We start from the raw sequence: 27,524 nt of genomic DNA on the forward strand, positions 1-27,524 counted from the left end.
TTAAACAAAATAATTAATGACTTATGTTTGCATGCATCAACAAGGTAAACATTTTTTAAATTTCTATTTATTATGAATGAGCAGCCATGTTCCTTATGCAGTGTGATCACTCTATCTTAATTCTTCCTGACAGTGGAACAGCTAAAAAAACAATTTGAATGGTTCCATCTGTGATTTGTTTAGCTTATATATGAGCAGGATATATTATGTATTTCTGTTTTAACAAGCCCCAATGTTAAAGCAAAAATATATTTTATTGTCTTTATTGATCTAATTTATATAGCTGCCCATTGCTGGGTGGGTTGCCAGTGTTGTTAATCTTGATTTATAACTTTTTGGGGTGGGGAAGGGAGGAACCAGGATCCTGGGTTACATTATAATGCTAAAAGAGATACTGATAAAGCAATCCAGTTTGTTTTTTTATCTACTTCTGTTGCCAGTAAGCACAAACAAATATTGTCAACTAGATGCCTGAGATGTCAGAATTCCCAAAAAATATAGTTTATTGTTGGTACAAATACCAACTAATGCCATTTCAGTAGATATATTTACACACAACTATATACATATACCGTGTTTCCCCAAAAATAAGACGCCCTCTTACATTTTTTTGAACCCTGAAATAAGTGCTTGGCCTTATTGCCATGCGCTCAAAAGCCCAATTGGGCTTATTATCAGGGGATATCTTATTTTGGGGGAAACAGGGTACATATATACAGATATACAGATATACAGATATACACATATACACATATACACATATACACATATATATATACACACCCTGTTTCCCCCAAAATAAGACATCCCCTGATAATAAGCCCAATGGGGCTTTTGAGCGTATGGCAATAAGGCCAAGCACTTATTTCAGGGTTCAAAAAAATATAAGACAAGGTCTTACTTTCAGGGAAACACGATACATACATGCATACGTCTGTTCATTAAAATGTTCCTTAACAGATCCACTTTGGTCAACAAGATTTTGGAGTGTCATCCAGAAACCTGAAAAAAGGGTTATGAAATAATTACAGTCAATAAATATTCAGAATCTTGGCTTTTGAAATGTAAATATAAACAGTATCTCACCCTCCTTCATTATAAATACTATTCATCATTATTCTTTACTTTCAACAGGTACACATTCACTGGTATATATACATTTGAATCCCTTGTGAAAATTATTGCAAGAGGCTTCTGCATAGATGGTTTCACTTTTCTTCGTGATGCATGGAACTGGCTAGACTTCAGTGTCATCATGATGGCGTAAGTGCCTCAATTAGTGTTATTCTTGTCAGCAGAAGCCATATAATAACTATAAGTAAAAAGAAAAAATATATTTTTTTTATTTTTTTATTTTTTATTTTTATTTGCATTTATATCCCGCCCTTCTCCGAAGACTCAGGGCGGCTTACACTATGTTAGCAATAGTCTTCATCCATTTGTATATTATATACAAAGTCAACTTATTGCCCCCCAATAATCTGGGTCCTCATTTTACCTACCTTATAAAGGATGGAAGGCTGAGTCAACCTTGGGCCTGGTGGGATAACCTGCAGTAATTGCAAGCAGCTGTGTTAATAATAGACTGTTTTAGCAGTCTGAGCCACCAGAGGCCCCTATATACTTTTGAAGTAATCCAGAAAATCAGAAAAAACCCAATCATTGGGGTTTTTTTTATTATTCTGGACTAATGACTGGTAAGTTATCTAATATGACTTCACATTTAAGATATGAAGATCTTCACATCTAAAATACCACATTCTGACATTAGGGTGCAGGACTAAGCAACTTCCTTCTCCATAACATTATTATGGCAATATGTATTTTGGAGTAGTTTTAGTTGACAACCTGTTTTGCAACCAGTCTTAATTTTTCTTAACCTAGATATTTCAGATGAGTTGGAAAATGTATATGATTCCTGGATTTGCCTCAGGTTTTTCTATTTATCTGTTTATTTATTTATATTTTGCATTTCTTTTTACTTTTGTAGTATATAACAAGCAAGCAAAAAGGAAAAAAATTATAGCTAAAATGTTATATAATGTATAAATATAATTTAGTTGATTCATTTTGTAAATGGGTATCTCTTAACTAAATGAGGAATCAAAATCTATGTTGTCCAGATATTTTGGTCAGCAACTCCAATAATCTTCAATACTTAGGCATTGCTTGGGTTTGTATGGGAGTTATAGTCGAAAATATACGCAGACCATGAGATTGCTAATTTTTGGTTTAGGTGAACTAACTCTAATTGAAATATATACAGCATTCCTGGGGAGAAAATTCAAAATTTCAGGATTTTTTAAAAAGTAAAACTCTTTTTTTAATGTTAGCTAACCCCAGCATTTAGCCAGTAGTGGAAATATTTTTTTTAAAAAATCCACTAATTTTTGGTTTTTCTGAAGTTAATACTTTACATCATGTTTAAGGATAGAGAGCTTAATTTTAGTTTCTACAGCAAAATCCACTATAGGTTTAATGAAAAACGGGTCTCCTTGGTTCAGTGGCAAACCCGCCCCTGCCCAAGTACAGGAATTTGTGATGTTCCTTGGAAGACCAATATTTTCTCAGATACATACCAATAAACCTAGATTAGCAATCACAATTGCAACTGGCAACTCAGTTATCAAGTGAAATGGTTGCTAAATGAAATCACAACAGTGCTTATAATCTGATTTCGGCTTTCCTTTGTTTTGCAGACCTGAGTAGGTCATAAACGGGAGGATTGGTCACAAAGTTACTTTTTCATCACTGCTGTAACTGTGAACTAAACGAGGCAGTCAGTAAACATGGACTACCTGTATAGCCAACTGTTCTAATGCTCAAATTCAGGCATCACTTAAATTTACTACCAGTTCTTGGGTCAGGGGAAGTGGAGTCTGAGATAGGAAATGCCAACCTAGCCATCACAGTCGTTTTAAGTGATTTTGACTTTCAAACATGAGGCAGTCTTGTTCCTTTTTTCCTGTGGAGCTGAGGTGATTCTCATAGGTGAGGAAAGAGAAAGGAGGAAAGCAGACAGAGAAGGTAAATCATAATTCCTATGGAATACCACAGTGGCATTTTCCCGCTTTAGGGAGAAAACACTGACTCAGAGAAATGCCATGTCTGCAGCGGACATCCCTGGGCCATGTAAGATATTTCAGAATTTGCCTGTGACCAAAGTCCCCCACCCTTTATAACGAGAGGCCAGCAAAACCAAACAGAAACTTTGCAGGCTATGATTCTGTACTTCAGTTTCTGTATGGCACATATGCTGGTGTGCTGAGCAGGTGTTCTTACAGTGTTAGTAGTTAGTAGGTGTTAGTAGGTGTTAGTAGAGCTGATCTATCGCATTACAGTTCTTTTCCAGGAAATAAAGGACAGCCATATGATTTCAAGCGAAAACAATAATAACCTCATGTCAACTGAAAGACTGACACATTTTTATGCCGTTTCTTTTATCCCACAAAAAAATAGTTAGATTCTATGTCAATTTTTTTTTATACAACAGATGACCATGGCTGCTTTTGGGGTCCACATGCCCTGGATAATTGATTCTTACCTCACCTTACGTCAATTTTCTCTAGAGTTGGAAGCAATTTTCCATTACTTTATGCTCACCCTAATCTATTTAGAACTTTGTTTTTTCCACACCGCCCATTGGAAATGGGTGGTTTTTAAAAATAAAAAATCATGTTCTAATTATTATTATCCTGATTAGTTTCTCTCATTATTTTTGTGATGCTAGATCACCTGTTTTTCTATCTACTTCTCCCCACGACCACATTCCTACAACTGATGAAGATAGTCAGTCACTCATATTTGGGCCCATATCAGAGAAGTCCTTGTCAAATTATCCTTGTTAAATAGCTGACCTGCGATAACTGAAACACTTCCAATTGTCTTATTTACATCTTTGTTTCTTCTCTCCATTTTTAAACACTTCAAAGCATTTTACATTTGAAAGTTGTTTCTCTGCAACTGAAGATTACGCTCTTCTTTTTGAGGAGGTGACCCAAATGGTGCCATTAACTCTGGTTTAATTCTGCAGGTATATAACAGAGTTTGTAAACCTAGGCAATGTTTCAGCTCTGCGCACCTTCAGGGTACTGAGAGCTTTGAAAACTATTTCTGTAATTCCAGGTAAGGCAGTTTGGTGTTAGGTGTTGGGTTGCAGATCCCTGTGAGTGATGTACTGCTGTTTGTAGTTGTTGTTTTATTCCTCGTTCCCCTTTTGGTGTGTGTTATTGTCATTGTGTCTCTTTTGTGTGTGACCTCCCTCATTGCAGATATGTCACAGAGTTTGTGGACCTTGGGAATGTGTCAGCCTTGAGAACTTTCAGAGTTCTCCGAGCTTTGAAAACTATCTCTGTCATTCCAGGTGAGAGATGCTCTAAGAATGACCGTGTCTTACATTTTCCTTTGCCTCCCTTTGCCTTCCTTGTCACGTTTTAAAAATGGCTGTGGCACATTTCTAATAGGCCTTGTGATTTGCATGAGCATAAAATATAGTATGATTGAGCCTCAACCAATCAACTCAAAGCACTGCTGCAAATCAAGGGATTGTAATGCTGCTAGTAGAACAGCTTTTTAGTTTCAAGTGTTTGGTAACTTGGATGCATTCATCTTTAACAGTTATGCTTTCCTATTATTATTTTTATTATTATAGTTCAAAGATAAGAAAAATAAAATGCAATGACAATGTGCTAGATTAGGTTAGAAGCAAATAATAAATAAATAATAAATTAGCAAATAAATGAAAATAATTATTTGTGAAACTTTGGCATGAGTATTTATTACTCCATAAGCACATAAATTGGCTTCCCAATTAAAATTTCCATTAAATATTAAAGCCCATCATGTCACAACTTTATCCATGATAAGCAGGACATTTTCTTAGGTTGCAATCATCTTTAATGGGTGAAACAATCCTCAAGCAAGGCAGTGATACAATGCCTAGGCTGTCAATTCAAATGAGCTTTCTAATTTCAGATCTTAGATCTAATGCAGAGACTGTACTGTATATTGCTGTTCAAAATCATAAATGATTGAAATGATATGTGTGCTCAAATAAGTAAATATCCCTTGTGCTTGTCACTTAAAATTGAGTCACATATTCTATTCTGCCTGCCCATCTTTTTAAATGATCTGACGGGTAACAGAATAATTGAAACGTTGCCTGGCTCAATGATGGCAAAGCTATGACTTACATGTCAAAAGTGACAGACCATGATGTTTTGGGTGATACACTAGCATTCACCAACACCTGACAACAATTCTCAGAAGTAGGCCCTTTTTGTCATGCAATTTTTGGAGCCTGTGGAGACTGCATGAAATTGGGGCATGCTCTTGTGCAGTCTCTAGACCCACCAGAAGTTGCATGCAAGAGCCATGCTCTCTTGGGACATCCAGAACCTCTGAAAAATCACAAGAATGGGGTGTGCTTTGGTGCAGTTTTCAAAGGCTGCAGAAATTGTGAAAGAACTTTCTCCAAAAGCACTTCAAAAATGAAGGCCTTGTGTGACCTATAGCTTCCCTGAATAGGGGCCTGTCAAGAGAACATCTCCTGACGATAAGCGGTGCAAGGCAGATCCTGGGACCACAAGGTGGCCTTTTTGATGGCAGTGGTAGTGCTAGGGCTGAAATTGAGGTCCGGGCCTCTACTTCAGGCCCAACCTCTGTGTAGCCACTGCCGCTGGGCCTCTACTTCAGGCCCAACCTCTGTGCAGCCACTGCCGCTGTTCAAGGGGGGTGGGCTAGATAAGGGGGAGACAGAGAATTGTTTCTCTTTTGCTCAGGGGAAGTGGTGATAAACCAGAAGAGTCCAGTTATGTATTTTCTGAATTTTTGGCACAACAAGCCCAAGGTTCAAAATCAGTGGCAAACATACTAAGCTTACTTCACCCCACCCACTTTTCCTCGTTATGCAGTTGATCAACTTGGCAGCAGATAACAGGGAATATAATGTTACCACAGCTGAAGAAACTAGTATCTGATATCTGAAGAAATATCTCTGAGAAAGGAAGCACAAGGGAGACTTCTCCCCTACAAGACTTGTGATTTGAAGGCACATTTTTTTTAAAAAATTGTGCCCACAAGTCAGTTTTTGATTCCTGGTGACTGCCTGGACAAGTCTCTGCAGTTTTCTTGGCAAGATTTTGGGAATGGTTTTCCCTTGCCTGTTTCCTGGGGGCTGAAATGGGCCGACTCACCACAGCCAACTTGCCATGCGACAACTCACCACAGGACAGGAAAATGCAAGAGCGGGATAAGTGGATTGCTTGTCCCTCTCTTGGTTGTACAAGTGACAGGCCTGAAGTCACCCATCTGGATTTGTGGTGAAGGAGGTACTAAAACTCAGTTTCTACATTTCTAGTCTGATATCTAATCAGAATATTTAATGGGCTCCACTGCATCTTAGCTCACATTTGTTCTTAATAGTAAGACCATTTGTTCAATTTAGCAAGTACTTAGATCCATTTCACAAATGATAGCACAATCGCATGTGGCTATTTGTTATTCATTTTGTTAAAATTATCTATTCCAATTTTCCTACTAAAAATAAAGTTCCCAAAGCAGGTAATGGTGTAAATATGTGCAAAGGACATATTATAATTAAATTATAAAGATGCATATAAAAGCACAATAATTAAAATTGCATCAGTAAATCAGGGACAAGAACATCTACTGGAACAAAGCCAACTTAAGAAAAGCAAAACAATGAGTACAAATGATTGCCTTCCCAATAAATGTAACCCCACAAAACACATTAAACTTATTTATTTATTTATTTATTTATTTATTTATTTATTTATTTATTTATTTATCACATTTATATACCGCCCTATCTCCCTAGGGACTCAGGGCGGTTTACAGGCAAGTAAAAATACATATAAATACAGAATAAAATAACAATTAAAAAACTTATTCTACATGGCCGACTTTTTAAAAAACAATATAAATAATAAAACCCATTAAAACCAATATAAATTTAAAATCTAATCCAGTCCTGCGCAAATGAAAAGATGTGTTTTAAGCTCGCGACGGAAGGTTCGGAGGTCCGGAAGTTAATTCTAGATATTGAGTAGTGACAGTAAAATTGTAATAGCAAAGCAGTGACATGTATCCAATAAGTGACAGTAGTCCATATGCTTGCAGATGCAGTTTTTCAGAGGCATCCGTTACATTTACTTTGGGTTTGTCACAGTAGCCCAAACAAGATATAATAAGGAATATGCAATTTTAAAAATTACAACAATTCAATAAAACCTGTTTTCATAGTGGGGATGCTGTTGGTTTTAACTGCTGACCCCCTTCAAATTATGAAAGGAATGCATACATATCCATAATGTCAAAACAGCATTGGGCTCTGGAAGACTCATTCATTGTCACTTATGAAAGGAACACTTACAAAAAGGTAATTACAAGCTTAAAAAAGAATAAATCAGAATGAGCAGCACCCTCCCAAATCCTTCTAAAGTGGAGAGCTTTGGGAATTTTCTTAAAAACAACAGTCTGGAAATATTAATATCAATTACAGCTGAGGAAAATTGTGAAAATAGACTGAGGACTTTTAATCACGATATAAATGAAATGAAGAACTGGGAATAATAAAGACATATCCAAAAATGCTTGAGATAAAGTAAGAAATTAATAAATTTGGCCATTTAGTGGCTCATTGCTGTGCATAATTCATGAATAGTAAATTATAAATTAGAATAAATGTTAACGTCCATAAATTAAAATAAATGTGTATATGAATTAAATGTCCAAATAAATTAAAACAAATAAATTAAAAGATATGGCTTATAATATATATCTGTTGGGTATAAATATTTTGGTTGATTTGGTGAAGGGTTAGGGTTAGTTCATCACAATGAGCTGGGGGGAAATGATGCTATTGTGTCCAAAATGCTATTGCTGACTTTCTCTTCTCCCATACATATATACCGATACAAGCATGTGCACGAACATACACAAACATACACATAGAATCTAAATGCATCCTGAAACACTTGGAATTGTCAAACAACCTTAACAAACCCTCGAGATGGGTGATTTGCTTTTAAATCCTATGTTCACCAAATATAAAAGCAAAAAAACACAACTAAAAATACATAAAGTACAGTTTGGGCAGTGAATTTAGTAGTATTATGCCTGAGTTACTTAGTCAAGTAAATTATCCATTATTAAATATGGAAATGCAAAAATCAGTGCAGTCTTTTAAAAATAAATGTGTCTAAAATTATTACTAAATAATCCAAAAAGTACATAGCAGTCTACATATGCAGTTCTGGAGTATCCCAAGCAGTGCTTTAGTATATGGTTGTTACTGTGGGTTCATCATTTCTCCTGAATGTGTTTACAGGTGGAGATCTTGCTAGTCATGTCTTATATTGTAGTCATGTTAAAAGGCACAGGAAACTTCAAAGCCAGGCACAATCCTTCATTTTTGCAATATGCACTTGTGGAAGACACCTGGCTATAATCACAGTAATCTATATAGTGGATTATCTTTTATAACCCAACAGATTTGGAGGGCAGAAGATTGCAATACAGCAATTGATTGTTGCAAAAATACAGTGAAGTAGAAGTGCTGATAATGCATATAACCAATTCCCAGTTTTTAACGCATTTTGATTGTTAATTGATTAGGTTCTTATAATCTATCTCATACCTAACTAATTGCCCTGGCTTTCTTCTTCTCCCTCCCCCTTTTCCCTATTTAAATTATATTATCACCTTAGCTATTCCATGCATGTGAAGAGTTATAACTGAAATGTATTTATTCTGACATGTTCAATATACTTTCCTATATCTTGCAAATCTTTCATAAACTTTCAGAAAGAGGAGCAGTAGCTGGGAGCATGCTGGAAAAAAACATCCGTTTAAGCTCTCATCAATTAATTTGGCATTCTGCAAGATGATGCTGTTCATTCAGTTAAAATGAAATGTTTCATCCCTTTGGGCATCATTTTTTGGATGTACATTCTTAAGGCAACCCTAGAACCAAAACATTGGGCCCATTCTTGGATTATTTTCCTGCAGTAAGGTTGAGTGGGTAAGAAGAATGTGTGCCTAAAGCTTTGTAGTGTAGATGCTTTAATCTCTAAAACCCTTTTCCAAACCCCTCCCTCAACTCCTTAAGATCTGGTTTCCAAAAGAGGATCAGAGGACTCAGAAGTCTTTTTGATTAATTGATTTGCTGTGATTAGAAGATAACAAAGGCTTTTTTTGAAATCTTTCCTTCTTCATAGTGGGTCTAATAAAAATTCCAACAGCTGTTAATATAAAAGCCAAACTCTCCTAGATATAGCTAGCTTCTGTCTATGTGCAGAGACTTTGACTTCTGTATATAGTTTAAGAAACATAAATGTGAAAGGATGGCATCTTACGCAGAGTATTTTCAGTTTTTATCTGTCCAAGATTTGCTCTCTGAGCCATTTATGCAGTGTCTCTCAATTCTCTGAACAAAATGACATGAAATTTGTCTCATTTGGAATTCTGAATATATGCTTACGTGTAAGACTGTGACATCTGAAAATTGACTGGGGGCAGATATGCTCTGAATGCTCTGTTAACTTCTTTCACTCTTCTTTTTTCATTGTTTAAACAAATTAACACTATCTATGCTCGGCATTCATGACACTGATTTCTTAGAAAAAAAGAAAGTGAAGGTGATTTTCATATAATTTTTTGTGAATGGCTGGGGAAGTATATTGAGTATTGTACTATGTAAGAAAGTTCTCACTCCTGGCAATGCTGTGTTATTATCCAGAGAAATCCATCTTGGTGGGGGAAACTTCCTTTCCTAGCTTCCTTTTTAACCATTGATCTGACCAGCTGCATTAAGATGAGAATCTCTTATCTGATAGCAATTGTAGGCAGCTTCTAATAAATCTACCAATCTTCTCTCCTTCCTGCTCCCTCCTATTAATATAGATTTCTTTGGACAATAAAACAACATTCCAAATAGTCAGGAAATTTTGGTGCATTATTCAGTTGAGCTGATAAGTATATCCAACACCACTTATTGAAAGTTAGACAAACTTATGCTTTCTTTTCCATGCCACTCTTTTATTTTTAATCGTTGCTTTTTATCTTGCCAGTCCTTACGAATCATTCTGTTTGCCTTCGCTTATAATCTGATCACCCTAAAAGGCTGTTTTGTGCTCAGGTCTATGTTTCCACATAAATATCATTACTGGTTTGTTTCCTATCTCCAGGCCTGAAGACTATTGTGGGAGCCCTGATCCAGTCTGTGAAGAAACTCTCTGATGTGATGATTTTGACTGTGTTTTGCCTCAGTGTATTTGCTTTAATTGGGCTACAGCTATTCATGGGGAATCTAAGGAACAAATGTGTCATCTGGCCCATCGATCTCAATGAGACCTACCTAGAAAATGGCACCAAGGGATTTGATTGGGAAGAATACAGCAACAATATGTGTAGGTGCTACCTTTTGCTGCCATCATTTTCTCTGTCTATATTAACTGTAATATTTACTGGACTACCCCCATGAATACTTCGATTAAGGCCAACAATTACTGTACTTTGAATGGCAAGTAGACATCTTGACCTCTACTTGCTTATCTTTTCCTTAACAAACTATATTTGCATATTGTCTTCTTCATAAAATTCCTTTGATGTTCTATTAGTCTCAATTCCTTTAAACATGCTGCCTATGGTATAATGTTACTTTTATAGTCATTGTTCCCTTGGTTTGGCAAAGTGTACGTGTTTATTTAAAAAGATTTAAACCTAATAATGCTTTTATAATTGATTATAAAGAATTGCTGAAATGGCTTTATAGTTAGGATTTCGAGACTGGTTTAAAAAGTAAATGCCAGTAAACAATATAACTGGCATTAGAAAATGAAATTACAAATCTCCTGTTAGAATAGTGCTTGGTATTTACAGGCTGGTAATGGATAATTCAACCATAGTGATCATGAACATGTACCCTTCCCAATCATACTTGCTTTATAAATGGCAAAGACTCAAAATAATTCTTGACACTGAAGGGTCTGAAAAACTACCACTTTTTAAATTTATCTGGTGTGATTCAAAACTCAAATGTTTTCTACGCAAATTATGAGAAAATAAAAAGCTAAGAAAAAATCAAGGATAAAATATACAGCAAACTCCAAGCAATTCTCAGAGGATAGCATTCCTTCATTCTCCAATTCCACCCATTTAAATTTGCAAACTGTATCTAATCTCTAGGGTTTAATTTCTAAAATGTACAAGAAAAAAAGGATCTTTGCCAGGTGCTAAAAGATAGCAGTGTAGGCATCAGGTGGCATTCTTTCTAATGTTCTAGTTTAAGAAGCTTTAAATCAAAAGTGTATTTGGTTTAAATGTCTGTTTTCTTCCTCAATATGCTTATTCTTACGTGTTTTTCTTTATCTCCTCCAGCAAATTTTTACACAATACCTGGGTTTCTTGATCCATTGTTATGTGGTAATAGTTCTGATGCAGGGTAAGTTTTCAGCTCAATTGAGCTTTCTTTTCTCTTCCCCACAGCCAATCTTCTTCCACTAATGGGAAAATAAAAGTCAGTATACATAGATTAATCCAGATATAAACTTAAATGGATTTATTTATAAAGCAATCTGTCTACCCATATAAAGCAATCTATCTGAGACACCTTAGACTATTTGAAAAATTAACCTTGTTTCTTATTTTTTAATGGGAAGCTTATTAATAAACTATCTGAGAACCATGGTGGTGTAGTGGTTAGAATGCAGTATTGCAGGCTAATTCTGCTGACTGCCAGGAGTTCGATCCTGGCCGGCTCGAGGTTGACTCATCCTTCCATCCTTCCAAGGTCGATAAAATGAGAACCCAGATTGTTGGGAGCAATACGCTGACTCCATAAACCGCTTAGAGAGGGCTGTAAAGCACTATGAAGCGATATATAAATCTAAATGCCATTGCTATTGATGTCTGTCACCATTAGCTTTGTAAGGCATGAACTGGACCGCCTCCTGTTACGGGACTGCCTCCTGTTACCTTATGCCTCCCACCGACTCGTACGCTCTCACAGAGAGGGTCTTCTCAGGGTGCCGTCCGCCAGGCAATGTCGGCTGGCGGCCCCCAGGGGTAGGGCCTTCTCTGTTGGAGCACCTACCCTCTGGAACGAGCTTCCCCCCAGTTTGCGCCAACTACCTGACCTTCGGACCTTTCACCGTGAATTGAAAACTTATTTATTTATCCAAGCGGGACTGGCTTGATTTTAAATTTTCAAATTTTGAATTTTTAGTAATTTTATATGGGGTATTCTAGTCTGGGTCAATTTGACGGTTTTAATTTGGCCATTATTGAATATGTATTTTAATTGATATTTTAATTTTGTATATTTAATTGTTTTAATCTTGGCTGTACACCGCCCTGAATCCTTCGGGAGAAGGGCGGTATAAAAATTCAAATAATAAATAAATAAATAATAAATAAACTGCACCTTGCTATAGTACAGGATTAGGATTGGAATTACACTTGTTCTCTTCACCCACATTCATTTGTGACCTCATATCTGAATAGGATGCTCACTCAAACTTAATTACTCATTGTCTTGAGTCAAAAGAAATGGAGTACCATAATTGTTGGTAACTACACTGTCATTTTATGTTGCAATCTTTCAGATGGTGAGCTTATGGACAAGAGACATTTCTTAAATGGGATGCTTTGCAAATTAACTCTTTCTTGAATATTTGCGAAATATTGATGCAGAGATGAGCACTGTCCAATTGATCTTTTATTTTGTTTTTGTGTTAAAGTTGTATTTACTTGTTTCTCTGACATGGCAAATTGGCTTGGTACAGAAGGAATTAAAATTGCCATGACCAATCAGTATATACTGTACGTGTCAACCTTTTGAAATTGAGGTTTTTTTTTGTGTTAGGCTAAAACAAACAGAATTTATTTTAGATTTTTTTTATCCCACCTTTATTATTTTTATAAAAAAAACTCAAGGCAGCAAGTATACCTAATTTATTCCTTCTTCTTCCTGTTTTCCCCACAACAACAACCCTGTGAAGTGAGAGAGTGTGAGTGGTCCAAGTCACCCAGATTATTTCCATCCCTAAAGCAGGATTAGAACTCATAGTCTCCTAGTTTCTAACCTGGTGTCTTAACCACTAGGCCAAATTGGCTTCATGTTCTAACTCTGGTTGTGTTTACCCTTCACTTGCTCTTATACTCCAGGGAGTCAGGGGAAATCAGTCTGAGTCTCTTCTTAATATTTTCCCTGTTTCCATTTTGGACATGTCACTATAACCTTCTATGAATAGTTTCTCCAAGGTCATCTCTGTGGTTCCCTACAATATGACTTTTGCATATTTGCCTATAGGATATACAACCTTTTCTTATTTGATTAATTGCAATTGGGTTGAACACCAACATTTGGGACTTATCAAAAACAACCAACATGGGGGAGGCTGTCCTAGATGAACTCATTCTAATAATGTTGAGTCAATTAAAAACTCCCAATAGCCATACTGACTGCAGGCCTTTGCCTCACTCCTGTGGTAATATCAATTGGTTTTGCTCAAAGCCAATAGTCGAGAGAGGAATTGTGAAAATGATTGAGGCCAATCTTTGCCTTTGGAATTGGATATTTTCTACGCTTCCAAATCTGAACCATCTCCTTCCATCTTGTCTGCAGCCAATGCCCGGAAGGATACATGTGTATGAAAGCAGGGAGGAATCCAAACTATGGCTATACCAGTTTTGATACTTTTAGTTGGGCCTTCCTGGCCTTATTTCGCCTCATGACTCAGGACTTTTGGGAAAACCTGTATCAGTTAGTAAGTATGTCTATCCATGATCATGTTTCTTGCCTTAAAATAGGGATGGGCAATGTTTTAATGGCTGGAGCTCAATGTCTGGAGCCTGCAATAGTTAGATTTACAATGTAAAGAAGGTGGGAGCCAGAACTGTCTGTTTTTTTCTCTATTGCAGGAGGTGATGTCTCGGAATTTTCTTGGCTCTGTTTTGGGATTTGGATAGAAATAAATCCAAAGCTTGTACTCTAGGTTTGGAGTACAAAATGTGCCATTTTTCCAGCAGGATTTGCTCCTAGGTTCACAATCAAGGGCTCTGCTTTGCCCTGGCCTGCCCTGGCCTGCCCTATGTGTCATTTACAATTTGAAGAATGTAAGGCTTATGGATGCTTGACAGAAGCAACTTCTAATACTTGAAATGTTAACATTAAATGGTAGCATTAAACATTATTTGGTATCAGCCAAGTGTTAGTGAAGGGGACACTTGCTTTTATTAGGTACAAAATAATGTTCGTACTAGACCTATGTGATGATTTGACTTGAATTAGCTGCTGCAAAACTTCAGCTGTGGTAGAGAAAGGTATAGAAACATATACAGCGTGGCTGTTTCATTCTGAAAAATATCAGTTTTGGTGGGTAGAGATCACGAATGGTTTTTCCCAACAGAAAAGTCGGTGACAAATGAAGCTCCTAGCCACAGTGGCCAGCCTCCTGTTGAGGCAGGACAGCAGAATGCTTCAGAGAAGGAACAGGACCTTAGAAGTCACTTGTAGACAAAGCAAAAAAGTTAATTCCAAGTACAAGGGATACTAGAGATATGCAACGAGGAAGAGGCAGTGCACCAGAAATCCTTCTTTTACTTGATGGTGCAGTCAGGAAATCTTACAGTTGCCCTCCTTTCTTTACAGACATTGCGAGCAGCAGGAAAAACCTACATGATCTTTTTTGTCCTCGTTATTTTTGTTGGGTCATTCTACTTGGTGAACTTGATTTTGGCTGTAGTGGCTATGGCCTATGAAGAACAAAACCAGGCTACATTGGAAGAGGCAGAGCAGAAGGAAGCCGAATTCAAGGCCATGTTGGAACAACTGAAAAAGCAACAGGAGGAAGCTCAGGTTTGTTTCTTTCTTTCTTCTACCCCATTGTTTAAACAAACGGTGTTAACTATGAATACCCAATTTTTGTTTCCATCTAAAACCTATGCAAATATTTTAAACCATTTAATTCCACCCATTATTTAAATATACTTGTTCTTTCTTGCCTCTAATCCCAATAATAGGGAAAGTTGCCTGTACGGGTAGTCCTCAACTTACGACCTCAACTGAGCCCAAAATTTCTGTTGTTAAGTGAGACATATGTTAAATGAGTTTTGCCCCATTTTACAATCTTTCTTGCCACAGTTGTTAAGTGAATCACTGCAGCTGTTAAGTTAGTAACAGTGAATCTGGCTTCCCCATTAACTTTGTCAGAAGGTGGCAAAAGGTGACCCTGGGGCACGGCAAAGGGCCGTGATAGCTCAGGCTGTTAGAAGCCTGTTATTAGAACACAGCAGCCTGCAATTACTGCAGATTCAAGCCCGGCCCGAGGTTGACTCAGCCTTCCATCCTTTATAAGGTAGGTAAAATGAGGACCCAGATTGTTGGGGGGGCAATAAGTTGACTTTGTAAATATACAAATAGAATGAGACTATTGCCCTTACACAATGTAAGCCGCCCTGAGAAGAAGGGCGGGATATAAATGTAAATAAATAAAAAAAAAATAAGGGACAGTTGCCAAGCATCTGGATTTTGATCCATGACCATGGGGATGCTGCGGCAGTCATAAGTGTGAAAAATGATCATGTCCCTTTTTTCAGCGCCTCTGTTACGTCGAAGGGTCACTAACCAAACTGTTGTAAGTTGAGGACTATCTACTACTAATCCTAATAATACAGAAAGTTGGTGCTGAAGCATTAGTCTTACCAATGCAAAATTGGAAGTTGGAGAGTATTCAGTTCACAATCGGAATCTGATTAAACACAGTGATCTCGTTCACATGACATGCTGTGCAAAACTTTGGTTAGGAATATGGCCTGAACCTAAACTGAGTCTGTGACTGAAATTAAGGCGAAGAGTCTTGACCACCATCTGAATTATGGTCTGCAAAAGTAAACTATTTCTGTAGTAGTATATCTGTTGCTTTGCTTTTCACAAGCTCCATCCTACTGATGGCACCACACGAAAGAAGTGCTGGAAATTCTTAAGGAAAAAAAAATTAGAATAGTTACTAGGCACTTCCATGAGGAAATTAGGAAATCTGCCCAGAAACAGAGAAGAGCCTGCCAAAAGTTAAGGTGCATTGTAAGGTAAATGTCTTCAACCAATCAAAACAACTGATGTAATTTGTAAGGCTTATTGTTCTGTTTCCCTTCCCCCAATACTCCCAGCAAAGAGTCCGTCAGAGGCCTTCCTTTTTTTTCCCTTTTATTTACATAGATACATGTCCTGGCCACGTCTACCCACGGGCCTGCCAAGTTTCTGGAGATAACGAGGAAATTATAGATAAGGCCAGAATTACTCACGAATATATTCTTCCCTCCATGAATTAGCTTGCGCCAAATTCATTGCTTTGTCCGAGACAAAAAACCAGGAAGTCCCGCCTCCTATTTATAGTCTCTGCAGATGTCACTGCATGACAATTATGACTTGGCTTTGTCCCAACTCTTCCGCTGCTGCGCACGCCGATCAAGCCTTCGTAATCTTGCGTCCCTCCAAAACTGTTCTTGGGCGTTGCCAAATCAGAAGAAGGCCGGGAGAATCAGGCCTTGCCGGCCCCTCCCTTTGAGTGGGTGCCAGGGAGGAGAGGGCTCAAGAGAAGCAGGGCTTGCCAGGTCTTCTCCTCATTTTCTGAATCATCCGAGTCCAGGAGTCTGGGTCCAGGAACCTGGGTCACAACACTATCCTCACCGCAGGGCCCTTCCCCGGGCTGACGATCGGGATGCGGTCGGGCTGGGTTCTGCTCATGGAAGGCCTGCACCAGGTCAGGGGCATGAACGCCGGAGGCATCTACCCAGGAGAAATCAGTCCCGTATCCCTTCCACGCGATCAAATATTGGAAGCGACCCTTTAGCCAGCGAGAGTCTCGTGCGCTGTGGACTTCAGATTCCTCCGACCCGTCCTCGGCGACAGTGACGGGTGCTGTTGGGCACCGAAGGGGACTCGGTGTGGCCTCAGGAACCAGAAGGGACCGGTGAAAACGGGTGGATCCGCATGGATCGTGGCAGGGTCAGTCGGTGAGCTACCGGGTTGATGACTGCCTCGACAGGAACGGGCCGATGAATCGGTGGTCCAACTTCTTTACCGGCGGTCGGACGGGAGGTGTTTGGTGGAGAGCCACACCGGTCTCCAACTGCCAGCGGGGCGTTGCCCGTCGGGAGCGGTCAGCGGACCGTTGTAGTCCTCCTTTGCCCGATTCAGCTGCTGGCGTACCAACTGTTGGACCGCATGCAATTCCGTCAGGAAGGTCTGCGTTCGGGAACAGGAGAGTCCGGTGGTGCCAGAGGAAGAGCATGGATGGTACCCACATTGGCAAAGAACGGGTCATCTGAGTAGAGGTGTGCTGAGAGTTGTTAAAAGCAAACTCCGCCAGAGACAGGTAGTCGGCCCAGTTGTCCTGTTGCTGGTTGATGAAGCAACGGAGATACTGTTCCAGTATACCGATGACCTTCTCTGTACCCCCGTCGGTCTCCGGATGGTGCGATGACGACAGACATACCTGCACCTCCAACGCGCCATCAGGCTCTTCCAGAAGCGGGCTGTGAACTGAACTCCAGCGGTCCGAAACCACCCTGTCCGGTAGACCATGGAGGCGGAAGATGTGCTGCAGAAAGAGGCGGGCGTTTTGCGGCTGTGGGCAGTCCGCGGCATGGGATGAAGTGTGCCATCTTGGTGAGCAGGTCCATCACCACCAGCACCGTGGTGAACCCAGAGGACGGCGGCAGGTCTGTCAGGAAATCCATAGAGATCGCCCCCCAGGGTCTGTCGGGTGTCGGCAAGGGATGGAGGAGCCGGGGAGGGGCCCCGTGGCGGTCTTGGCTTGCCGGCACGGTACGCAGGATGTCACGTGAACATGTATATCATGCCGCCCTCGGGGCCACCAAAGGTCCGTGTCACCAGGTGGAGGGTCTTGAAGAACCCAAAATGTCCTGCTGCAGGGTTGTCGTGGCACTGGGTCATGACGAGGGCTCGGAGTGGTCCTGTGGGCACATATAATCGCCCGAAACTTGAGTAAGTCCTCCTCCAAGGTCCAAGGAGACGTGGGGCCCACCTCCGCTCTCCTTTGCTGCGACCAGGCGTCCTGGCGCTGCGCCTCGCACCTGGGCCCGCAAGTCCACTGGCTCCCGTGCTGCGGCCAAGGCTTCTGCCGGCAGCACTGTCCGTGGAGGAAGGGGGTCCTTGGCGCAGAGGTACTCTGGCTTGCGGGACAGGGCATCCGCCCTCCGGTTGTGACCGCTGGGAATGTAGGTCACGGAAGTTGAACCGGGCAAAACAACGACCACGGATCTGCCGCTGGTTTAACTTCCGAGCTGTGGTGAGGTGCTCGAGATTCCGATGGTCGTTCGGACCTCCACCTGATGTCGGGCCCCCTCCAGATGGTGTCGCCAAGCCTCGAATGCAGCCTTGATAGCCAGCAACTCTTTTTCCCAGATAGTGTAGTTGCGCTCGGAAGGGTTGAGTTTCCGGGAGTAGTAAGCGCAGGGAAAAAGTGTGCCACCATTCGTCGGAGCCTGTAGCAGCACCGCTCCCAGAGCCACATTGGACGCGTCCGTTTCCACCACAAAAGGCCGGAGCGGGTCGGGATGCCTCAGGACGGGTTCTGTGACGAAGGCTTTCTTGAGGGCTGTGAATGCTTCTTGCTGCGGGGGACCCCACCGGAATGCAACCTTCTTCCTGAGGAGCTGGGTAAGTGGAGCTGTCAGTGTGGCGAAGCCCGGGATGAAGGTCCGGTAGTAGTTGGCGAAGCCCAGTAGGCGCTGAACATCCTTCACCCGACGAGGGGCTTCCCAGCTACACAAAGCTTCTACTTTACATGGGTCCATGGCTATGCCCTCGGGCGAGATGATATGCCCGAGGAATTCTATGGAAGTCCGGAAGAAGACGCATTTCTCCAGCCGCATTGAGTTGTTGCTCCATAGCGTTGCAGAACCAGACTGAGGTGTCGGTGGCTTTCCTGGACCGGGAGTAAATCAGGATGTCGTCGAGGTAGATAACCACGAACCGATCCAACATGTCTCGGAACACGTCGTTCATGAAGTGCTGAAAAACGGCGGGAGCATTGGTCAACCCAAATGGCATGACAGTGTATTCGTAGTGTCCGTATCGGGTGCCGAATGCCGTCTTCCATTCGTCTCCTTCTCGTATCCGCACCAGGTTGTAGGCCCCCCGGAGATCGAGCTTGGTGAAGATCGTGGCCTCCGCAACCTTTCCAGTAGCTCCGGGATGAGCGGCGGGGTAGCGATTCCGCACCGTAATGGCGTTTAGCCGCGGTAATCACAGCATAGGCGCAAGTCCCTGTCTTCTTCTTCACAAAGAGGACCGGGGCCGAGAGGGACTTTGAAGGCGGATGTACCCTCGGGCCAGGTTTTTGTCCAGGAAGTCCCTGAGGGCGGCCAACTCGGGCTCCGACATGGAATACAGGCGTCCCACAGGCAGTGGTGCGTTGGGCAGAAGGTCCACGGGGCAATCGTAGGGCCGATGCGGGGGTAGTCGGTCCGCCTCCTTCTCGCTGAACACGTCGGCGAAGTCCGTCAGCTCAGGAGGCAAGGTGATGGCAGCGGTGGGGCGTTCTGGCGGCACAGGTGTGGCGGATGTGATCGACGCACTGCAGACTCGGGAAAGAGATGGCGTTCGCGACCAGGCCACCTGAGGATCGTGGGTCCGAAGCCAGGCCAACCAAGGACCAAGGGAAAATGAAGGTCCGCCGTGACATAAAACTGGATCGCCTCCTCATGGTCCCCAATAGCCAGGCGCAAAGGCTGGGTGGCGAATTTAATGGGGCGGACACCAGTTCTCGTCCATCAATTGTCTCTACCGCATCGGAGGGTCCACGGAACCACGGGACCGCAAACTGGGTCACAAAGGCCTGGTCCATAAAGTTTGTTGTGGCCCTGAGTCCACCAGCGCATGCGCCTGGAGCCCGTCCGACTGGTTCCCCAACCATATCCGTGTGTCCAGAATCAGATGCCGAGGGGCCCAGAGTCTACTTCCATAGCGTCCAGTGGGGCTTAGTACGTGCCCGACCTAGGGTTTCCCAGGTCGGGCCTGCTCCGTTCGATTGGTCACGCTGTGATTCGGGACCGGCGTCGTGCCCGCCGCTTTCTGGGGCAAGAAGCGGCGGTGGCGGGCTCCCCACAGTACAGGCACAATCCCCTTGGCGCCTCGGTTCCGCTCCTGGGCTGTTAGGCGAGGTCTGGCCGCTCCCAACTCCATGGGCTCTTCCGCAGCGGTTACAAAGCGTGGGGCGACCCTGGGTGCTGGTGGTGCAGGAAGTGGGGTGCAGATGTCGACGGAGGGTCCCGGGGTGCGACGGGACGGTCGCCATTGCAGAAGGGCATCGAGGCGGAGACAAAGGGCACCAAGTTGTCGAGGGTCCGCGCGCCTCCACGCGGGCCAGCTCGTCTTGCAATTCCTCTGAGAGTCCCTCCTGGGCACGTCCTGGCGCTGCATCATTCCAGTCAGAGTCCTGGCACAAAAGACGAAATTCGCGATGTACTCCTGCAGGCGTATCCCTTGACGGAGTTCCTTAAGGCGCCTGGTTGCCGTCAGCATTCGAACGGGTCCTCATACATGGTGCGAGGTGCTGCCAAAACGCTGTTGGTCCGCCAGCAGGGGCTGTCCTGGAGCAAGAGGCGTGGCCCATCGAGCAGCCGAGCCGGAAGAAGGTTAATCACGAAGGCCACCTTAGCCCGGTCGTCTGGGAAATCCTCTGGCCTCATAGCCATGTAGAGCTGGCACTGTCCCAAGAAGGTCGGGAACATCTCAGGCTGCCCAGAAAACTTATCCGCACGGTTATCGGGCACTTGCGGCGAGGAGGAGGAGTGGGAGGATGGGGGCTGCAGGCACATTCCTGGCAGCAAGTTGGCCTGCCAAGTGAGCCACTTGCTGCTGGAGCTGTTGATTAGCCGCGTAGCTGCTCTAACTGCTGCTGTACCTGCTGCTGATCCATCTTTGGTGGAAGATGTTTTAGTCAGGTCTTGGACAAAATGTTCTGTTTCCCTTCCCCCAATACTCCCAGCAAAGAGTCCGTCAGAGGCCTTCCTTTTTTCCTTTTATTTACATAGATACATGTCCTGGCCACGTCTACCCACGGGCCTGCCAAGTTTCTGGAGATAACGAGGAAATTATAGATAAGGCCAGAATTACTCACGAATATATTCTTCCCTCCATGAATTAGCTTGCGCCAAATTCATTGCTTTGTCCGAGACAAAAAACCAGGAAGTCCCGCCTCCTATTTATAGTCTCTGCAGATGTCACTGCATGACAATTATGACTTGGCTTTGTCCCAACTCTTCCGCTGCTGCGCACGCCGATCAAGCCTTCGTAATCTTGCGTCCCTCCAAAACTGTTCTTGGGGCGTTGCCAAATCAGAAGAAGGCCCGGGAGAATCAGGCCTTGCCGGCCCCTCCCTTTGAGTGGGTGCCAGGGAGGGAGAGGGCTCAAGAGAAGCAGGGCTTGCCAGGTCTTCTCCCTCATTTTCTGAATCATCCGAGTCCAGGAGTCTGGGTCCAGGAACCTGGGTCACAACACTTATACACCTTTTATGAGGGCATGCAGGGGTCATTTCCTTTGTCATTCTAGTCCAATGATGGCAAACCTGTGACACATGTGTCAGAGGTGACATACCTTAACATTCTGAGTGACATACCAGTGTTCATCGATACCCGACAACAGTTATTCTTAAAAGAAGGGGGTGTACTTTTGTGCAGGCTCTAGACTCTCTAAAAATGAATTTGTTCTACTCATGTTTTATTTTTGTAATTATTTGACATTTCTTTATACAGTACAAAGCACACATGACTGGACTGTATTGTTTAAAATAAATGATTTTTCCCCCTCTTTTGTTCAGGGTTTTTGTGTGACAGGCAGGCCAAATCAAGTTATGGGTTTTTGATACACAGAGCCCCAAGGGTTTGCCATCATTGCTCTAGTCCCAAGTGTGAGCTCTATAGAACAGAAATAAAGTTTTGAATATGTTCCTACCCACCTTTGTGTAATTATTAGTTAATTCACACCAGTGAAACAAACCATCCAGCTTTACACTGGGCCAACACTGTAGGGTTTATAGAAGATCTAGACCAGCGGTCACCAACTGGTGGTCTGTGGACCACTGGTGGTCCATGAGGAAATTTTGGTGGTCTGCAGAAAAATTATTTGCATTTTGTATATTGCACTAAATACTATTTATCTTTTTTTTAAATCATATTAGTGGTCCATGGGGTTTAAAATTATGAATTTAGTGGTCCCTGAGGTCCAAAAGGTTGGTGACCCCTGATCTAAACTTCACCTGAAAAGCCTCTGACTCTGATCAAGCCACCATACTCCTATATTCTTGTTGTGAAGGAATGGTTATCCACACATCACATGACTAGTTAGTCAGAAGGGAAGGTGACATAAAATTGCTGTCAAGTAAATAATCTGTGATGTGTCCTTTATAGAAGTTAGCATTATGTGTGAACACACTCAAGGTTTAAAGATTGGAAAGTGTTTTCTCCCAAATTCAGATAGGCCCAAAGCCTATTTGCATTAGGTAAATCACTGTGAGCTTTGTCAGTCGTGAGATTGACCGAAAAGACCTTTTTGTGGCTAGACTGAGAAAAAATATGGAAGGTGGCTTCTACCTTACAGAAAAGATCCCCCCCCCCCGCTTCTACAGAAATTGCTTTTCACACATACAATAATTCATGCCTGGTGATCTCACTTAATTTCAGCGTTATAATTTATGATGATAGGAACATTATTTGGTTGTTGTATTACTATAGTTAGAAAACTGGAAAGAGACATGATTTTTGCTGATCTTCTGAATATACCACGTATCTACCAGCAGATACATTCTTCTGGATATCTACTCCTTGGTTGATCCTTTGTTAGTCTATCACTGTGATGGCGAACCTATGGCACACGTGCCACAGGTGGCACACGGAGCCAGATCTGTGGGCACGCGAGTGTTACTCCATTGTGCATGCTTGCACTGGCCAGCTGATTTTCGGGCCTTCCGGGCGCACCGGAAGTCAGGAAACAGGCCGTTTCCAGCCTCTGGAGGGCCTCAAGGGGATGAGGGAGGCTGTTTCCACCCTCCCCAGACTCCAAGAAAGCCTCTGGAGCCTGAGGAGGGTGAAAAACGAGCCTACTGAGCTCACTGGTAACCTTTTTGCTGTCGCGGGGGGAATGCAGGAGGGTCACGCGGGGCAGAGGGGGCATGGAGGGGCATTGAATTATGGTGTGAGCACATGCGTGTGTGACACCACAACCACTCGCATTCCCCCCACTTTTGGCACACGATGGCAAAAAGGCTAGCCATCACTGGTCTATCACTTTCCTGTTCTTTAGAACTTCATGTTTTAACATCTCCACATTTCTCTTTTTTCGAAGGCTGCAGCCATGGCTACCTCAGCAGGGACCGTGTCTGAAGATGCTGTAGAAGAAGATGGTGGGGGAAGGATGTCCCACACCTCTTCTGAGTTCTCCAAGCTCAGCTCTAAGAGTGCCAAAGAGAGACGAAACAGAAGGAAAAAACGGAAGGAAAAGGAGCTCTCGGAAGGAGAGGAGAAGGGAGATCTTGAGAAAGTATTTAAGTCAGAATCAGAAGATGGAATGAGGAGGAAGGTCTTCCGCTTGCCAGACAACAGGCTTGGCCGGAAGCTCTCCATTATGAACCAGGTAAAGTCTCCATTCTCTAAGCAAAATTTCCACATCTGAACTTTATATTGTGCCAAGGCTAGGTGAGAGAAGGATGGACTGGATTCTTTATCCCTCTTTTCAGATAGCAGTGCAACATGTTCCCCTTTTATAATCCGTGTTTTAATTTGACTCTGTGCATGCAGCAATCCTTGACACAATGAAGGCCTCACTTCGGTTCCTTCTCCACTTCGCTTAAGCTTTGCAGCCTCTACAGGTAGTCCTCGACTTACAACAGTTCATTTAGTGAGTGTTTGAAGTTACAATGGTACTGAAAAAAAAAATGACTCATGACCATTTTCACATGACCGTTGCAGCATCCCCATGGTCATGTGATCAATATTCAGACACTTGGCAACTGACTCATACTGATGACAGTTGCAGTATCCTGGGGGGGTCGGGGGTCATGTGATTATCTTTTGCAACCTTCTGACAAGCAGTCAATGGGGAAGCCAGATTCACTTAACAGCTGTTTTACCAACTTAACAACTGCCGTGATTCACTTAACAACTGTGGCAAGAAAGGCTGTAAAATAGGGCAAAATTCACTTAACAACTATCACTTAACAACAAAAATTTTGGGCTCAATTGTGGTCATAAATCGAGGACTATCTGTAATATGACAAGTTCAAGTAGTAAATGGGGACAAGAAGAGGAGTGGGATGTAAATCATGTATTTGATTTGAAATAATTGCCCAATTGCTTGACCACAGACCAACAGTTTATTTGTGAGGTATTTTCATGAAGAATTTATTTCCTTTCCAACTTTTTTTTTTTTATCCAGGATGTCATTTCCTTCAGTAGTGGTACTTTATGGATTCTTGCCTCTGTTGCACAATTCCAATTTTGTCTTCTTGTTTGTTTTCCCTTTCAGTCACTGCTTAGCATTCCAGGATCCCCATATCTCTCTCGACACAACAGCAAAAGCAGCATTTTCAGCTTCAAGAGAGGGTTCCGGGATCCTGGGTCAGAGAATGAATTTGCCGATGATGAGCACAGCACAGTGGAAGAGAGCGAGGGCAGGAGGGACTCACTCTTCATCCCAATCCGAGGCTACGACAGGAAAAGCAGCTACAGCGGTTACAGTGGTTATAGCCAAGGAAGCCGGTCATCACGCATTTTTCCCAGCATTCGTCGGAATGTGAAGCGGAATAGCACGGTGGACTGTAATGGTGTGGTCTCCCTGATCGGTGGCCCAACCTCCAACATCCCCAGCGGGCGTCTTCTGCCTGAGGTGAAAATAGATAAGGCAGCTACTGATGACAGTGTAAGGAAGTCAGTGAGTAGATAGTCTAGGCATGGCGGTCTGCCCTTCTTTCTGCTTTCCTGTATATGCCGCCAAATGGATCCCTGATGGAATGAATAGAAATTGGTTTGACATATGATCGTCTGAACCCTCTTTCCAAATTATTCTGCTTTTAATTCTTATTTTTCCTTCTACCTATTCCCATTTTCTTCTACCTCTTCCTTCGGACTTCTAAGAAAAATAATGGCTTGGAAGATATTTTTTTTAAAAGGAATATAATACTGATAAATGTGCTATTTGTTACATCAAAAATGTGAAATTATCTAAAAAATACCTAGAAAAACATCTGGGTATGAATGAGGTAGAGGAGATATTTTTAAATTCCACATGTATAAATAGAATTAATTCTGTGTAATGTTTTCCTCACTAGTTGTTTATTTCCTTTTTCAAGCCGCTTTAGTTTATAGTTTAAAAAGCAAGAGGACTGTAATAAAATGTAATGCAGGACCCTATACTGTATACAGGTAGTCCTCACTTAATGACCTATTGCTTAACAACCATGTGACAGACACCCTCCCCCCTAGAAACAAAATTAGCTATGACCCAATTTTGAAATTCTGATAGTTACGCACACACATACACACATACGCAAGCACAAACACATGGTCACACGATCACATTTTGATGCTTAGTAACCAGCCTGCATGTATGGCTGTTTGCAGCATTCCTTGATCACATGACCATAATTTTCAATGGTTGTTGTTGTTTTTTGCCAGTTTCTGGTATTTACTTCTGGTTTCTGGCAAAAAATGTCCATTGGATAAAATGCATTTGCTTAACAGCTATGTGGTGTTCACTTAATGACCACCTCAAAAAAGGTTATAACATCATGTGATAACCCACTTAATGACTTCAATGGCTTTGTTATGGTGATAAGTTGAGCACTATATGTAAGTTGCTGATTAAAGCTTGCACCATAATTAAATTTTAGTTATATAGGCTGCAGATATCCTGAGTTGGGTTGTGAGATGTGGGGAGGGGCAGAGACTTCACTGCTCTGTAATCTATAAATAATGGCATTATTTCCAATGTTCAGGGTACTGAGAAAAAAGATGATTTTCTCATAGCGAAAATAGAGACTACAGGTGGCTCTTCACTCGTAATATCTCAGGCTGAATCCCAGTGATGAGATAGTAAGATCCAATCGAGTTTAATCCTTTATTTGCTTGCACCTAATGGTCAGAATCTTGCCAAACTAAAGTTATAACCTTCTATCCCACTAGATACAATTTGAGAGATTGTAGGGTGATGCTACCCTGAACTTCTTTCCCCCTTCCCCCATCCAGCTCAGAACTATGCAGTCTCTTAATCTGGGCCACTTTCTGGGACAGCTCTGAGTTTGCAAAATATGCCCCCTCTGCTGTTGCAGGTGCACATTCCAACACCTAATAGTAGCTCTTGTAATTTAGAACACTGTAGAATCTCCTTTAAAAGATGATCAACGGAGGTTTTTTTCTAGGACACAAAATTATGTTGGCTATTAAAAAGAAAGAAAGCTTTGCCTAAGATAGCTGAGTTAAAAAGTAAAATTGCAAAATTTTCAATTAAAAAAAAAAAAGCTGTTATTTATTGTCTCCCATTCTTAATTAAAAGACACATGTTCCTTCGTGGATAGAAATAGACTTAGTAAGAATTCAGAACATATTTATATTAACAATATAAATTGTTAATATTAGGGGGAAATATTAGGAGGTTTCTTTATTTCATGTATGTTTCTGCTATTTCCCATACATATAACAAAATATAGAACAGGGGTGTCAAACTCAAAGCCCAGGGGCCGGATCCGACCTGCAGAGTATTTAGCTCTGGCCCAGGGGGTTACCCTGGAAACAGTGAAGGACCACCACCCCGGTGCTTCTGCCAGTGAGAACAGAGCTCAGGAGAGCCGCATGCAGCTCTCCCGAGCTCTGTTTTCATTGGCAGAGGGTTGCAGGAGGCCGTGGCAGCTGAAAACGGAGCTCGGGAGCCCATTTTCACTGGCAGAGCGCTTGGACCACCACAGGTGCCCCCAATATAAATGATGTTGAGGTGGTCACGCGCACCCTGGCCACGCCCACCCCGGCTTCCAGAGGTCAAACACAACCCTGATGCAGCCCTCAATGAAATAGAGTTTGACACCCCTGATATAGAAGATTAAAATACACCCACGGAATTACAACCCATTGACATATACATTTAAAAATAAAAAAGAGTAAAGGAGAAGGAAAATATCAGATACATCCATCACCTGCACACAGCAAACTTTATTGGTATAAATATTATTTTTATTAAATGTTTATACCATTGATATAGGGTTTATTATCCCTATATCAATGGTATAAATACCATTATTAATATCCAGATGCAATTTAGGCTGACAAAAGGCACATGAGTCGGGAATCCCAACTAGAAAAGTGAAAGAAAGAAGGGGATTTATTTTGTTGCCTTTTCCAATCAAGATCTTCTCTCCCTCTCTTAAAAGCTTCATTTTTTTGTCAATTCCAATTTATAGTAATACAGCTACTTTACTACTAAAGTAAAG

The 27,524-nt window shown here is 42.0% G+C and overlaps 1 protein-coding gene across 11 annotated transcripts in view; it reads left to right on the top strand.

Moving 5' to 3' along the window:
* SCN8A (sodium voltage-gated channel alpha subunit 8) overlaps positions 1-27,524 on the top strand; it is an 87,648-nt gene that overhangs the window by 18,498 nt on the left and 41,626 nt on the right. For 2 of the 11 annotated variants that reach the window (XM_058171552.1, XM_058171559.1), the window contains exons 4-11: positions 1,135-1,263; positions 4,034-4,125; positions 10,209-10,430; positions 11,401-11,464; positions 13,649-13,790; positions 14,675-14,881; positions 23,393-23,680; positions 24,572-24,931. In XM_058171552.1, the coding sequence (XP_058027535.1) occupies positions 1,135-1,263; positions 4,034-4,125; positions 10,209-10,430; positions 11,401-11,464; positions 13,649-13,790; positions 14,675-14,881; positions 23,393-23,680; positions 24,572-24,931 (1,504 nt within the window). Of the gene's footprint in view, positions 1-1,134; positions 1,264-4,033; positions 4,126-4,271; positions 4,364-10,208; positions 10,431-11,400; positions 11,465-13,648; positions 13,791-14,674; positions 14,882-23,392; positions 23,681-24,571; positions 24,981-26,817; positions 26,821-27,524 lie in introns of all 11 variants that reach the window. The other 9 variants (XM_058171553.1, XM_058171558.1, XM_058171555.1 and 6 more) reach the window with 8 other exon arrangements.

Source organism: Ahaetulla prasina, chromosome 2 (assembly GCF_028640845.1).
Source record: "Ahaetulla prasina isolate Xishuangbanna chromosome 2, ASM2864084v1, whole genome shotgun sequence".
Taxonomy (NCBI): Eukaryota; Metazoa; Chordata; class Lepidosauria; order Squamata; family Colubridae; genus Ahaetulla; species Ahaetulla prasina.